The sequence below is a fragment of the Amia ocellicauda genome, chromosome 21, assembly GCF_036373705.1.
Source record: "Amia ocellicauda isolate fAmiCal2 chromosome 21, fAmiCal2.hap1, whole genome shotgun sequence".
NCBI classification, from domain to species: Eukaryota; Metazoa; Chordata; class Actinopteri; order Amiiformes; family Amiidae; genus Amia; species Amia ocellicauda.
This window is the reverse complement of record NC_089870.1, coordinates 14,953,516-14,968,267: the sequence shown is the minus strand read 5'-3', so window position 1 is coordinate 14,968,267 and position 14,752 is coordinate 14,953,516. Positions and strand designations below refer to the sequence as shown.

Genomic DNA, 14,752 nt, shown 5'->3' with positions numbered 1-14,752 from the left:
GGAAAGACTTCTTAATTTGTATTTATTGATTTGTGTTTGATACTGTGACTCAGTTGCCATTGAAGAGACACAGACTCTAAAAATAGAGAGAGATTATTGTTGTATATTGTTTATATCAGTGACATCAAATGTGTTAAAACTGACAAGGGAAATTAATTGGAAAATAACATTAAGGAAAAAAGAAGGAAACAGACTCTCCTTCTCTGGGGTCCTTTGTAAAATAAGGTTCACATGCCTATCAGAGTTATATTTATCCACCTTAAACTGGTTAAACAAGTTTGATTTAATTGCTCCTTGCTATGTAAAAATGTGTAATATCCTCTTCATTTATCAGAGGCATCAGCCTGATTGTGGTGAGCATGCCTTCTTTAGCTCACCAAAAGCTCTGGCATCATGTTTGTAATTTATTTTAGCTGAAGAACAAAACTGCCTTTGAGGGTCTGAAAATAGAACAGGCAAGAAGCATGTCATGCGTTCATCTGACCTTTCTGAATAAGTCTTGAATCTGTCAGCTCCCAGGCTGCACGTATACCATAATTTGTTCAGCCACCTAGTGCACATGGGGAATATTTTTTGTTTTTGCATGGTTTGAGCAATTGTATGAACAGCTTCAGGGTGCTATATTGTGTTAACTGACCGGTTGGACAGACCTGAGAGAGAGTCAAAAAGTTAGTCTCCTTACGAGACTTTTCTTCCAGTGCTCAGAGATTGTGCTGGGGAAATTCTACACTGAGCCGTACTATTGTTTGCCTCCCATGTAGGCTGAAGTGGGTTGTGCTGGTGATTACCTGCTCTAATGTGATCTGACACCAGGGTTTGTGTGGGATTGGGAGACACACTGCCATGATAAAACCACGGTACATGAACAGTCTTGTTCTCTTGCAAGATCCTTAATATTATAATAATTTATTATTATTGCATTCGTCTAAACACTGACTCTTACAATTCTTGCACTACACATACCAAACTTCGTACAGCGGTTAATCATGTTACCAGTTACTTTGCTTGTGCTTTTTGTACTTATATGATCACCGATTATGGATTTGTAATTGATCGAAAATACAAAATATGTAAACATTTCTGCATCCCCCCACACACACAATCAAAAAAATGGGGGTGGGCAAGGGGGAGTTCGTAGGGGACAGGGGGGCGTGTCGTATAGGACAAGTGTGCAGTCTGGTCTGTGTGTTCATGTGTATACTATACCATATTGTAACTATTTTACCACAATATTCCATGATTTTACCATACTACACTTTACCATATATTACTATGGTACGCCACACCACACTTTACAATTTTTAACCATATTTGTACCCGTGAACTATACGTTACCACACAATTACCATTCTACACCATATTTTTTACCACAGTACACCACACTACAATCATGTAGGGGCTAAAGTGTCACAGCCTCATATTAGACCCATGATCTCATATGACATTTCTTATTCCCTTATGACACTTTTAAGCCGCCTTCTACCACACTAGCTTTTCCTTATTGGTTTTGCATTATTATAGAGTGTTTATCATGTAAAAGCAGGATAATTACTCTTGGGGCTGTTTCCATTGTATGATCGATAATAATAATAATAATAATAATAATAATAATTATTATTATTATTATATATACTAACTGATATACTTTATCATGAGCATGGACATTAATTTTACATACTATTCCTAATGCATACTGATGTCTATTCGCACCACTGTTGCAGTAAGATTGTGTATTTCTTCCTATCAATACCACTTATAACCTAAGTGATACAGTACTATTACTTTGATTGCAAACCATCACTGATGTTAACCTGCATGTCACACTTATATATATAAGCATATAACCATATAGCATACAACCAATACATGTTACATGAAGTGTGTGTGTCGTCTCCCTGCAGGGGTGAGCAGCAGCGACAGCGAGGAGGAGGCTGTGTTAAGGTGGCAAGGGAAGCGAAACAAACCAACCAACCCTCTCTCCTCTCCGGCGGTGAGTGCCCTGTTTGTGTCCGTTCAGCACCAGAGCTGCCCTGTAGTGCCCCTGCAACACATCGCCCATGTGGTTTTATTTTATTTCATTGCATTTTATAGTCGTGTGTGTTTCTGTGTTATATATACCTATTTTATATTATATATTTTTAATTATGCACAGCTACTTACCACAAGAATCAGCCATGACTTTACCACAAAGTCAGTTGTGCAGTATTCTCTCTATCTTTCTTGTTCTGCTGTCCTCTCACTAATATATGTGCATTCGTGTAGATGTGGGAAGCATACATATATCTTGCTTGGGGTGAATGAAGGGAGGAAAATACAATTTAAAGCAATCTGTGCCTATGTCAACGTGCCTTAGTGCTGCATTTTTGTGGCTGTTGTACAAAGATGGGATGTGGGCGGTCAACGTATCCCACTATTTCTGTCCAATAACCCTCCTCTCTCGCTGAATACCTTCTTTCTGGCCTTGAAACAATATGTGGTTGGCATGGGAACAGACCACCTTACGGAGTTGCTTAAAATACCGTTCCTCTGCCGAGCGCAGGTCAGTTCTCCCCCTGCTCTCTCCTGTCTGTGCTCGGCCATGTATTGTTTGTCTCAGTCAGCTGAGCCCTGAAATTAAAGCGCAGGTCAGCAGTGTCATGACTCATTCGTTTCCTTCTTTCAGTCTAAAACCGCGAGTGATGCTGAATCACCCGTTCACGTAACCCGGAGACGCAGGGGAGCGGCACTGAACACAGTAAGACTGATGTACTCTGTGCCACTGAGCCCATATTATAAATGTAATGTGTTTTAAAGCCTACTGGAGGTCTTAGAGGTGTCATGTAATATGCAGCTGGTTGCATACTGGGGAAATGGTCATTTAGACTAATTTGTAGAGATAATTAGTTAAATGATGTAATAAAGAGGTGATGTGGAAGGAAAGCTTGAAGAACCCAGAGCAGATGAGTGGCCTGTCCCTGGTCTTAGAGGTGGGCGGTGGTTTGCTCTGTTAACCGGGTCCGATGTTGTTTCAGTCAGAGGAGAGCGAGCCGCTGTCTGACCAGGACTTCCAGGAGAGCTCGGTGAAGTGCCCCAGAGCGCCCCGGCCCAGGTCGCACACAGCGGGGGACCGAGTGCGCAGGCCCAAGGTAACCCCCTCCCAGCACAGCCTGCCTTTCACGCACTGTAGCTTAGAAATATAAAACCCAGGGAGACATTTTGCACACAGCTGATGATTTGTGTCTTAAGGAGATCTCACCCTTTGCATTCTCTCCCCCTCTGTCTTTATCACTTCTTTGGTAGGCAAAGGGCAGAGATGGTAGGAAGTTCCTAGACGAGGAGGCGGAGCTCTCGGAAGAAGGCGGGGCTCCTTCCTCAGATGAGGTCTTTGATTCGTCGGCCGAGCAGGACCACTCGCTAGGTGGCTTCGTGGTTGACAACGTCGCACCCTCGCAGGGCCTGGATGGTACTTCAACTTCATACTCACTTCCGACACCTGAGACTGCACCCTGGCCGTCTGAGCTCATGGATCCACTGGCTGGTTTTTGCTTTGTTTATTTTGTAGAGAACAAATTAATGTTAAATTAATGTTTTTTGTTTCTCTACTAGATTCCGATATGCATGGTGTCTATCTGAAGTCTGTGAGAAGCCCGGTTGTCCATAACAAGTATAAGATGGTTTATAAGCCCAGGCAAGACTTGGACATCTACTCTCAGGTGAGGGCGTTGCTCTTCTATTGCTGTGCTTCGAGGATGTGTGAGCAGAGAGAGTTGGGGGAACCAGGCCACAGGGTTGACTATGGAAAAGGCCCACACAGCCGGGCAGTTCCCCCCCAGGCTGAGCTGCAGTGAAATGGTCTCCTGTGGGCTGAGGTGGTTGTTTCTGCCATCAGGTGCCCGAGGCAGACGAGAGCTACATGGAGGACAGTTTCGTGGTGCAGGGTAGTGAGGAGGAAGGTGGTGCCAGCGGAGAGGACAGTGATGAAGAGGAGCTAGGTGGGGTGGAGTTGCTCCCTGAGGACTCCTTCATCGGGGGGAGGAAACTGTACCCCACGCGGCGACGGGTGCGGCTTCGAGAGGCCAGGGGAGCCAAAGGGCCCACGGCCGGGGCTGGGAAGAAAACCAAACCCTCCCGCATCATCATCCAGGACGACTCCAGTGAGGAGGAGGAGGAGGAGGGCAGGAGGAAGAGGGTGAAGGGAGACCCTAGTGAAAGCACTGCATCCCTCCACACGCAGGTCGAGACCCCCAGACTACAGAAGCCTGTCTTTAAGACGCCCCAGGCTGCAGCCCCCTTGGCCCTGCGCAAGGCTGGGCCGGGCCCAGCGGTTCTGGGGGCCTCCCTGGAGGAGCGGTGCCGGCAGCAGCTCAGCCTTCAAGCCTCCGTGTCCGAGGCCCTCGCCTTCCAGCACCCGGCCTCCACGGAGTCCAGGCCAGCAGGGGAACAGGTATGCACACGCCCCTTTTCTCTCATTCAGCTTGACAATTCACTAAAAGAAACTAAAACATTCAATTATGTATAGCTTCATGTTTTTAAAAATACACTGATTAAGAAAAACTTGCTCTCTTCGCAGGCTGGACAGTGTGTCATCAGTCAGGCCACGGGGGGGCAGGACGTTGTCCATGCCCAGCACATGTGTGTGCTGGCGGACAGCCGGGGCATCGGGGGGGGGCCGGAGGTGCTGTCGGGGCTGCGGCTGCGGCACGGCGTGGCGGCGAAGGTCAGCTCGCTGGGCGCCTGTGACTTCATCGTCAGCAACAGGATGGCGGTGGAGAGGCAGACGCTCAGCGAGATCTCGAGCAGCACGAACCACGGCCGGCTGGTGGCCAGGATCCAGAGCCTGCAGAGCTGCTTCGACAGGGTGTGCCTCATCGTGGAGAAGGACCGCACCAAGCCAGGTGCGCAGGGTCGGGTGCGGGAGCGTCCTCAGTTTACACACCCTTCACAAATGTTTTTACTTCTTATTAATAGTTAGCCTTGGTTGCTTATTGTTCTATTATAATCATCAGCTGCAGATGCTAGATTTACATTCGTTCGTACCCTGTTGTGCAGACACTACAAGGGCACAGTGCTGTGTTTTGGTAACTGAAGTACCGGCCGGGCGGCCAGTGTGTGGTGTGCCATGTCTGCAGGGCGGGCTGCGTGTGAGGCAGGCGGGTCCCTCACTCAGGTCGGGGACGTGCTTGGGCTATTCCGGGACGGGAGTGTAGTGGATTAGGATTAGCTAGCGGTAATGGATTTTGCCAGATGTCATGTTGGATTGCAAAGTCAGGGATTCAATTTGCAGGAATGTGACAGTGTTGGGAAGGAGAGCCGAGGGACACGATTGTGGCCCATAAATCCAGTTGAAATCACAGGGGATCCCAGCTGTTTTATCCTAATGCAAAGCTGAAGATAACATTTACACAATTGTATGGAAAGCTGAATGTACATTCCAGGATATGAAAATGTCAGTATTGAAGTACATTATTTAATGCAGTGTATTTTTTACCAGGTTAATACTCTATGAAGAAAAACAGATTATTATTGAATAATTTCAGTTGACTTTACTTTATTCTTCAATGTATTGCCAAGAAAACATTGAATTAAAGTCACTGCAATAATGTTTGCACTTTCTAAACGTCACTTTTCCGCAGGCGAGGTGTGGCGGCCGCCCCAGCGCTCTCGGTACTATGACAGCACGCTGGCGGCGCTGATCCGGGCCGGGGTGCGCCTCCTGTTCAGTGACGGAGCGGACGACACCGCCGCGCTGCTGGCCGAGCTTGCCCGGGTCGAGCAGAGGAAGAACTACGCCATCACGGTCCCCACAGAGGTCAAGGGTCACCGACAGCAATGCCTGCAGTTCTACCTCACCATACCTGGAGTCAGCTACGTCACTGCCCTCAACATGTGCCAGCGCTTCAGCTCTGTGTGGCACGTGGCAAACAGGTAATCTTCTGCTCACCCGCCATGTTCGTCACTCTATTGCGGAGTTAAGATTGTAGTTAGAGGCTGACAGTGCTTTTCCATGCTTTTCCAGCTCTGTTGATGCCCTGGTGTCTGGCGCCTGCGTGAGTCAGCAGAAAGCCGAGGAAATCTACCGCTGCCTGCGCTACACCTACGACCCCCACATGCTGCCCAACCGGCCGGCCAGCAGTGCCAAGAAACGCAGCCTCAGTGCCACGCCGAGGGATAGCCGGTGAGGACTTTGGTGGATGTTGCCTTACTTATGTAACGCATCGTCAGGCTTGTACTGAGGATCATGTTACTTTATAAGGGCATATCATAACAAACACAAACCTGCAAGTCAGCATTGGGGCATTTTGCACTTTCAAAAGTGATGCCTTTTCAGATATATTCATACAGACTGCTACCTCTGAAGACTAGGCTTAATGCTGCTGGGATTGTTTTCTCTCATAACCATGATGTGAACCCATTAACACAGTTCACACCAATACAAATCATTACAAATTCTTATTTTTTCCTTCAAAGTGTAATTGACCTCATTCTTAATTTCAGAATCAATATAAGTGACTAATTATACTAACTTTATAAATGAGCAGATACAAAATACAATAAAAAGCACTTTATTTTTGTAAGTTATTTCACAATTGTAAAAATTTGTAAATAAAGAAAGTATTTCCCACAAAATATTTTGTTCTGGCTCGACTTGCTGTGCACACCAGTGTTGTCCTTCATGCTTCGCCTTGCATGGCTGATGCAGTGTTTACAGGATTGACTACATCTGTGCCCCAGCTTCTCGAAAACTCCCTGAATCCTCACACCGTTAATAGAGATGGACCTGAACAAAGGCCTGGACCCAATCAGGCCTCTGACCGCCCCACAGAGCGCAAATTACAAACCTGCCCTCCAATGTGCTTCACTTCTTCTAAATTAGAGGTTTCTAAATTGCGATTCATGAGGAGGTCAGTGCTGATTTGGTCTAGGCCGACAACTGATTGAAAAAGCCGTTCAATTTAAACATTTACATTTTGCTTGACAGTACTTACATTTTTAAACCTTTTCAGCTGCAGGATATGTAGCCCTTTAATGATTTGAACACAGTAATGAATCATTGCTTTAACATTATAAAAATAAAAAACACAACCTATGGATTTATTTGCAGACACCACAATATTCTATTCGTAGTTTTTATATTCAGCAAGCTAAGCGCAGCCCATCAGGTTTGATTAGGAGTCGGATCAAGCTGCTATGAGCTTTTTAAATGAAATGCATGTGAAATGTTCTTAATACGTGCTTATTCTCTCACAATGCAAGACAGGCCAGAGTGTTTCGGGTGGAATAGGTCTGGCTCTGCAGTGTTTATGCTATAACAGCAATGGCTGCATTGAGTCTGAATAGGGCATTTTCTGGTCAATGGCAATTGAACACAAACAATCTTATGTATTAATAATATTGTATTCCACCTCAGCCAGTTTTTGGCCTGATGTAATGTCTACAAAAAGAATTGCACACCAAAAAATAGATATTTAATTTTTTTTATATAGACCCTGTATTCAAAATAGACCTCAGCAACAATGTGTGGATGATTACATTTTAATTTTATTATTCTCCACCACCTAACTATATTAATTAGCTTTCTAATTGCCTTGATATGTGCAGGTTAATGAATGTCCTCTGCAAGGTCCATTCAGTTCACTAGGAAACTCTGTACTAGATGAAAGCCGTTTACAATTTAATCCAGGCTGAGGAACCAGTCAATTAACATCAGAAGAGCCTTCAAAAGGACCAGCTTCCTGATTAGCTTTGAAATTAGATTTTCTCCTCTACCAATCATTGCATTGCATTGTAACAGGCTCTTTAGTGTGTCATTAAAAAAACATTTCCACAATCAACATGATTAGAGTATCTCGTATAGAAAAAGGCTTGCACTGAGCTATTTTACTATCCCAACTAAAAAGAACAAAACCATTCACACGTCATGTCACAAGTGTACCTGTTGTCTCCCTGCTTGTGTGACTGCACTTCATTCCACTCACCCACCACTCCAGGGGCCTTGAGTCACACAATGAAAGAACAGAATATCTGTACGACAGAAGCGTCCGGTCCGGGCGTGGGTTGCTGGCAGCTGAGGGGATCGTTCGACGGGGAGGCAGCGGTTATTTGTCCAGCAGGGCCGCCAACAGCGCAGGGTAGTTGGGCGTCCCCCAGCCCGTCACAGGGTCCCAGGCTGGAGCCGCGCAGAAGCCCTTCCCCTGCACTTGCTCGTCCAGGCAGCCCAGATGACACCCCTCCGTCACCTGCACAGCGAGAGTCAACACACAGACCAGGGTGTTGGTTACAGCATGCATTTAAATTACAAACCTGCTTCAAATGCAAGGGTCTTCATGACCTGAACACTGTCCCTCCATTGTCCCACAGCTCAGAGAACAGCCATCTCAGCCTGACACACTGTGCTCTTAACCATCTCTCTCCTGACACCTAGTGTTCAGTTGTAATGCTGCCTATTCTCACATACTTTCATTTTAAGATTAGAATTTGGCTGTTCCAATCATCGCAGTGAGTTTTTAGTTCTGAGCATCATGGATAATCAGTGTGATTTTGATTGTGTAATTCCTACTAGTAGGCATTAACAGGAAGTGAATTATGGCCACACCACACTGGCACCATTACAAAGTTAAATAGTCTTGTGGTACTCACGTCAAAGAGTGCGCTTCCCTGCAGCTGGTACAGCCTGGGGTTGAGGAAGCCCAGGGCAGGCTGGCCTTTGAGGAAACGCTGGTCGTTTATGAGAGACAGGATCCCGCCGAACACGGGGGTGGAGGCCTGCGACGCAATGCACACAGTTAGAGACACAGTGAGACCGAGGGGACGCTTGCACTGTCAAGGCAGCAGTAGCAGTGATTGCCACTCACCGAGGTGCCAGAGACCCAGGGAATGGGCACCCGGTTGGTGACGACCCAGTAGTTGTCAGACAGCGCTGCCAAATCCGGGTAGGCCCGCCCGCTGGTGTTGTAGTAGGTCTTGGGAGGAAGTGCTTTCATGCCTTGCAGGTAGGAATTCACTGCCTTCACCTACAGGAACCGAGCACATTAACACCCCTGACTCAACATCGAGAGGTAAAAAAACACAGAACATCCCCCCTCCAGAGTATCACACACGGCAGAAACACAGACAGCTGAACATTGCACCACAATTGCACATTGTACATATTTTTAGGTGATTGTTTTGTTTTCAAACCTTGCACGTGTAAATGACGTAAAACCTTGTTTAGGTTTTCATACCTTTGTAAGAAGTATGTGAAGTGCTGTAAAACATTTTGTAGCTTTTATAAAGTTCTAAAGTTAATTTATTGCTATCAAACAATAAATGTTTTAACTGCAAATTGGAATAATTGTCACAAAATGAATAATAGGCTTTTTTTTTTTTTTCAAAATGTTTGCATTATTTTAAAATTTGAGGGTGTCCTTTGGAATAATACTGATCTGTGCATTGTTTTTTGCAAATAAAGTGCAGTTATTCCAAACACATGGTCTGAAATGTTTTCATCACAAAATTAAATTGAACCTGAGCAGCCTGACAGCTGCAAAATTACTGCACTGCAAAGACAACTCAACAGTGATATTAGTAACCACCATAAAGTACACTTTCTAAAACCCTTTTACAGAAACCACATCAGACAATCAATCCTTAACCCTGCCTTATTTCAGATGTGCAGTTTGAAATGTATTCAGGTTCCTGGTAGATTTAGGTTCTCACCTGGTAGTCGGGCATCTTAAAGACGTTGCTGAATCCGCCTCCGCTGATGTAGTCCGTCACCTCGTAGGTCACCTTGAAGGGATTCTTGAATGAAGTGCCGCCCACCGTGGTCACGTAAGGACTAGAGATGCAAGAGGACAGCAGTGAGTGTCCAATTCACTATGAAGTTACTTATCTTGGATTGAGACCAGAAAATAAACAAATATAAATTCTCAAGCCAAAATGCAAAGTACGGTGGTTATAGAGGGGCCACTCGGCTGTGCTAGTACTTATTCACACTGAACCCTGCTCACAATGCGTGGTTGTTCACACAGGGCATAGAATCACTTTAATCAGAGGAGACTTACGGGCACATTCCTTCTCAATCTTAATCATGTAAAACACAAGAGCGCTACATCAATAAGAGGATTTATTTGACCTGTGGATGCTGTAAGTCACGTTTCACAGTGACACAGTTTGTATTGTTAGTTTATTGTTCCTTACCTTGAAGCTGGAAAACTTGGTCTGAAGACATTGCTTCCTTTAGAGACCTGCTTGCAGCCGGCGCCGCTGTCCCCTGAGGAGAGACACAGAGTCAGTGCACAGACCCAAGTCAGGGGAGAGAGGGCAACCGCTCCTGTACACGCCGTGAGGGATCCACGGGCAGCACATTCACACATTACACAGGTCGCTGGCAGGAGGAGGAAGACTGGCCAGAACAGAGTCAGTACAGATTATTACAGTTACTCTTGTATTCGTGTAGTGTGTGTGCTTATTGGATTTGGTACTGATTGGATCAACAGCACTTTGAAATGTTTTGAAAACGGTTCTTGTGCAAAGGAAGTCGCCCCGGGGTAAACTGAAGAGCTCAGAATTAAATACTACTTTTAATATAAATAATAGTAACATGCATTTTTTTTTTACTAAAGATGGTGGTTTGGCATTAAGTCACATGAAGAAAATTAAATACTGCAGGTAGGTGTATGTCTAGGGTTTGGCAACTGCAGTTAATGCTCTAGGTAACAGCTCTCTGATCCTTTCTGATCAGAACATACGGTTATGCAAATCCACACCCAAACAGGAAGCAGTGAGGCCTGGTTTTGGTCCTGGTGTATTTCACTCGTCCGTTTTTATTTCAGATGGATTTCTGAGCACTACAGACTAGTTGAAACAAATCCCTAGTGGACGAAATCTAGTTGTCCAAGGTGATCAAAATAGTTTTTAACGGCTCAGAATAATTAAAGCACCATTCTTTCAATGCCCTCTAATTATCTCCAGTAAGACACTTTAAAAATATCTTCAAAAGGTCAAAGTGGAGTGAATTTAAATTGCAAGATCAAATGAGGAACAAAAAATGTAATCCAGAATTGACACGTAGGAATCTCTCCCCCGATATAACGAACGCTGAGAATAAATGACAGACTTTGAAAGACGCTGGAGTGAGTGGGAACAGCGTACCTGAGGCGAACAGCAGCGTGATGCCCCTGACTCCAGCCTTCATGAACTCCACGTTGATGCGCTCCATGTAGGCGGGGTCCAGGCTGTCCTCGTCGTCTCCGTAGCTGATGGTGTGGACCCAGGGCACGGCCGTCAGGTTGCTGAGTAGAAGCAGCCACTGCAGGAAGGGCTCCTGGGACTCGTGTCTCCCTGGAAAACACCACACACCCCGTCAGTCCACACTGTGGTCCATGTTTCCGGACCCACCTACTGACTGCCACCCCCACGCTAAGCTCACACCCCGTCACCCACCCGGGTTAGTGAAGACCCATGTGGAGATGTTGGCTCCCGTGCTCATGATGTACTCGATATCTAGACTGGCCTCCAGCCCAGCCTTGCCGCCCCCTTGGGTGCCCACAACCCGGTCCACGGTGGAGTGGTGCTGGAACCCCCCGCCGAAGAGCATCATGAACTCCGCCAGGTCGGCAGGGTGGTAGAACTGCTCTAGAAACTGCCCAGACGAGAGAGAGAGAGGCTCAGAGCGGAGTTCAAGTGTCCAGCCACATCTCAAGCGCTACAGTTGGTAATGGGCTGCCCACAGGAATTATTTGCGATGAATTTAAACACACACACACACACACACACACACACCGACCCACGTAAGTCCCCGTACCTGGGCTACCGCCTGGCTGTTGTTCTGGGCGGAGCCGACATCCTTGGCTGTCAGGTTGTAGCGCTGCCTGAGAACAGGTGGCGTCACTCCCAGGTGAAAACCCGCCTCCCGCTGCTTCCCATCGGCCCAGGCCCGGCTGACCGCCTCCGCCTCGGAAGGGAAGCGGTGCACGCCCCCCACTGACAGGAGAGAGGAGAAGGTGTGAGGCAGTGCTGAGCTCACCTGGAGGAGTGCAGCTCCTTTAACCACAGGCCTGACCCCGGACCTCTGACCCGGACAACCCGCGGCGCCGTGTGGCACTCACCGAAGTCCAGGTGCTGTGCCAGCTCTGGGTGGACTCCGTACAGAGCCGGGGACCGCACCAGGGAGCGACTGCCACGGACATAGCGGTGGAACTCACTGCCAGGCAGCAGAGTCTCGGCCACGCTGAAGGGGTGAGAGGAAACCCATCACAACCCGACCAGAGACGACAGATGGACGGTTATGGTTTACTTTTGAAACGAACCCGCAATAAAACCGTGAGAAATCGCATGTGAGACTGCCGAGACCTCCACATCCTTTTTTCTCTCTGCACGACTCTTACCGCACGGTCATATCGCACTGCAGGAAGTCCCGCGTCTGTATCGTCCTGCAGGCTCCGACGCCGTGGCTCTGCAGCCAGCCGCTCACCACCTTGTGGGTCAGCTCGGAGGGGCGCACCAGCCACGAAACCTCCTCCAGAGACAGGAACTTCCCTGAGGAACAGATACAGCAGGGCTCACAGGCATGCTAGCATATCTCCCTAAAAACAACCTTTCTGATGTCCCACTTCCACACAGCCACGCTTATGGTTTAACTGACTCAAGCTTACAACAAAGACTGCCTGTGTCAAAAGTCTGAATTCAAACAGCAGATCAGGTTAAGATCCTCATTTTGGTTTTGAAGACAGTTTCCTCTGAACTGTTGCGCTCTTTACAGAAAGCACGTTGGATTGTGAGTGCTGTTTCTCTGAATCTCTGTTCTGAACATGTTTAACACAAGACAAACCCCCCTACACGATCGCTCTTGATTGATTACCAGTTGTAACTTTAGAAACGAAAGGCAACTAGTGTGAAGAACTGACTCGCTACTTAAAATCAGATCACTTGCTGACCTTCATGCTTTTTGCCGAGACAAGCACATTTGTTTTGCAAGTTATTTGAAAACATCACATGCCTTGTTAAGATTTTGAAACGCAGTCAAAACTTGCCGGGTAGCTCAAAGAATTTGATGAATAATGCATCACATTTTTGTACTTCTCCAAATGAAAACACACAGATTTAAGGACAGAGGATCTAGCCACTAAAACAGTCAAATACCTGGCAACACAGTGAGGGAGAAAGAACCAGAATCAAGCAGAACATTAAATAAAACCCATGAGTTTCACAGCAGTGCAGAGCAGTCTTTTCCCCTCAACAAACCTCTTATGCTAAGAGAAAACAAACATTGACATTGCCGGGTAAATTCAGTCACTCTACAAGAAAGATGAGAACTGTGTACTGTTGTACTCGCATCCCTGGTTCCACATTCAGGATATCGGAGGAGGCTAACAAATGCTTCCTTACCATACTGGGGCGAGCCGGAGTCTGACACCCTGTCCAGCAGCTCCCTCAGCCTGTCCACGTTTTGCTGCTTCAAGGCGAAGGTCAGCTGGACCCGGTCCGAGGCAGCAACACGGCCCGCTTGCGTCCAGCCCTCCGGGACTCTGGCAACAGGAGGGACAACCCAAGAGTGTTTCTGTCACTCATCAACCGCTGCTAAGCAAGTGTTCACAGGCCAGGCTTTGCTGACAGCGATTGTGCATTTGTTTCTGATAACCATACTTAGGGGCTCAAATCAAGCATCCGTCTATTGCACTGGACTCGTACACTTGTAGCCGACCTGTTTGGTATGAAGAATATTTCAACCAGGAAATGGCTACAATAAAACTACTAGTACGTTTATTTGTAACACCGTCATCCTGAACATGTTTTACTCACTACTCTCATTAAAGCTATTCTTAGGCATTACAATAAATAATAAGTGATTTCTGTTAGACTGGGGAAGAGGAAGTGTAGAAGTCTTACGAAGTGTCCTGATCAGACTCCAAGAACACACTGCGCACAGGACAGCTGCCCAACAAGGTAAGGACTGGGAACCTGGAAGAAAAACAACAGTACATAAATAAGGGATGATATTGTACTTTATATCATTTACTTTATTTAGGAACAAACAAATACATTACAGAAAAAGGCCAGTTTCACATGGCCTGTGAACTAACATAACGTGTGCTAAAAAGTATTTGATTTGATTTCCTCGTTCTGACAGTGATCATGCACACTATATGTATAATTGTATATGTAATAGGCAATATTTAGAGAACCACATAGAAACTCTTTACCATACCTTGCATCTGTTCAGTTTAAACCCAGTAGCATTTAAATGTATTTATTCATCAACACAACCTGCCTGTTCAAGTAGCAGCAGCACAACACAAACAGCAGCAACAGTGGCTGCTGACAGCACAGCCCTGCACTGCAGAGCGCCCCATCAAAGCCAGTGCAAAGCAGGTTAATATCTACGAGGCATGGTGTGTAAAAATATGAATATAAGGCCACTTACAGGATCCACACTGTGTGCTCCGGATTAAACATCACTGCTTGCGATGGTCAGAGGTGACTGCGCTGCGACCCCGCGGCTGCACACTAGAGCTGCACACTGCCGGTCATGTGATCATCAGCTGACTGCGCTTGAATGCGGAAGTGGATACAAATCACGTTTCGTAAGGACGTAAATACAACTCACTCTTAAAATGTCAGATGTTCGACATAAAATATAAACGTTTTTTTTTTTTTTTTAACAGTAGGTGATAAAAGCCTAAGTGATACATGGGAATGATATTGACTTATTTAGGGAAAAGCTATGATAGTGATAGCAGTGAAGGAAATGGCAGCCATCTTGAGAAGGTCAATCCTGTCAAATGTCCCTCAA

At 46.3% G+C, this 14,752-nt stretch overlaps 2 protein-coding genes across 2 annotated transcripts in view; one reads left to right on the top strand and one right to left on the bottom strand.

Annotated features, from left to right (window-relative positions):
- The window catches only part of fancm (FA complementation group M), a 58,956-nt gene extending 52,470 nt beyond the window's left edge, over positions 1 to 6,486 (top strand). The window contains exons 15-23 of the mRNA XM_066694559.1: positions 1,902 to 1,990; positions 2,663 to 2,734; positions 3,012 to 3,125; positions 3,280 to 3,442; positions 3,586 to 3,692; positions 3,869 to 4,423; positions 4,550 to 4,874; positions 5,613 to 5,904; positions 5,996 to 6,486. Of these exons, the coding sequence (XP_066550656.1) occupies positions 1,902 to 1,990; positions 2,663 to 2,734; positions 3,012 to 3,125; positions 3,280 to 3,442; positions 3,586 to 3,692; positions 3,869 to 4,423; positions 4,550 to 4,874; positions 5,613 to 5,904; positions 5,996 to 6,158 (1,880 nt within the window). The 3' untranslated portion in view covers positions 6,159 to 6,486. The remainder of the gene's footprint in view (positions 1 to 1,901; positions 1,991 to 2,662; positions 2,735 to 3,011; positions 3,126 to 3,279; positions 3,443 to 3,585; positions 3,693 to 3,868; positions 4,424 to 4,549; positions 4,875 to 5,612; positions 5,905 to 5,995) is intronic.
- Positions 6,487 to 6,526: 40 nt separating this feature from the next.
- tpp1 (tripeptidyl peptidase I) lies at positions 6,527 to 14,518 on the bottom strand. The gene is made up of 13 exons (XM_066694561.1): positions 14,384 to 14,518; positions 13,849 to 13,920; positions 13,348 to 13,487; positions 12,348 to 12,498; positions 12,069 to 12,190; positions 11,765 to 11,943; positions 11,404 to 11,602; positions 11,113 to 11,301; positions 10,159 to 10,231; positions 9,676 to 9,796; positions 8,832 to 8,990; positions 8,617 to 8,742; positions 6,527 to 8,216 (listed from the first exon to the last, which is right to left on the bottom strand). The coding sequence occupies exons 1-13, from the start codon at positions 14,413 to 14,415 to the stop codon at positions 8,076 to 8,078; spliced, it is 1,704 nt and encodes a 567-aa protein (XP_066550658.1). The 5' UTR covers positions 14,416 to 14,518; the 3' UTR covers positions 6,527 to 8,075.
- Positions 14,519 to 14,752: the final 234 nt, after the last annotated feature.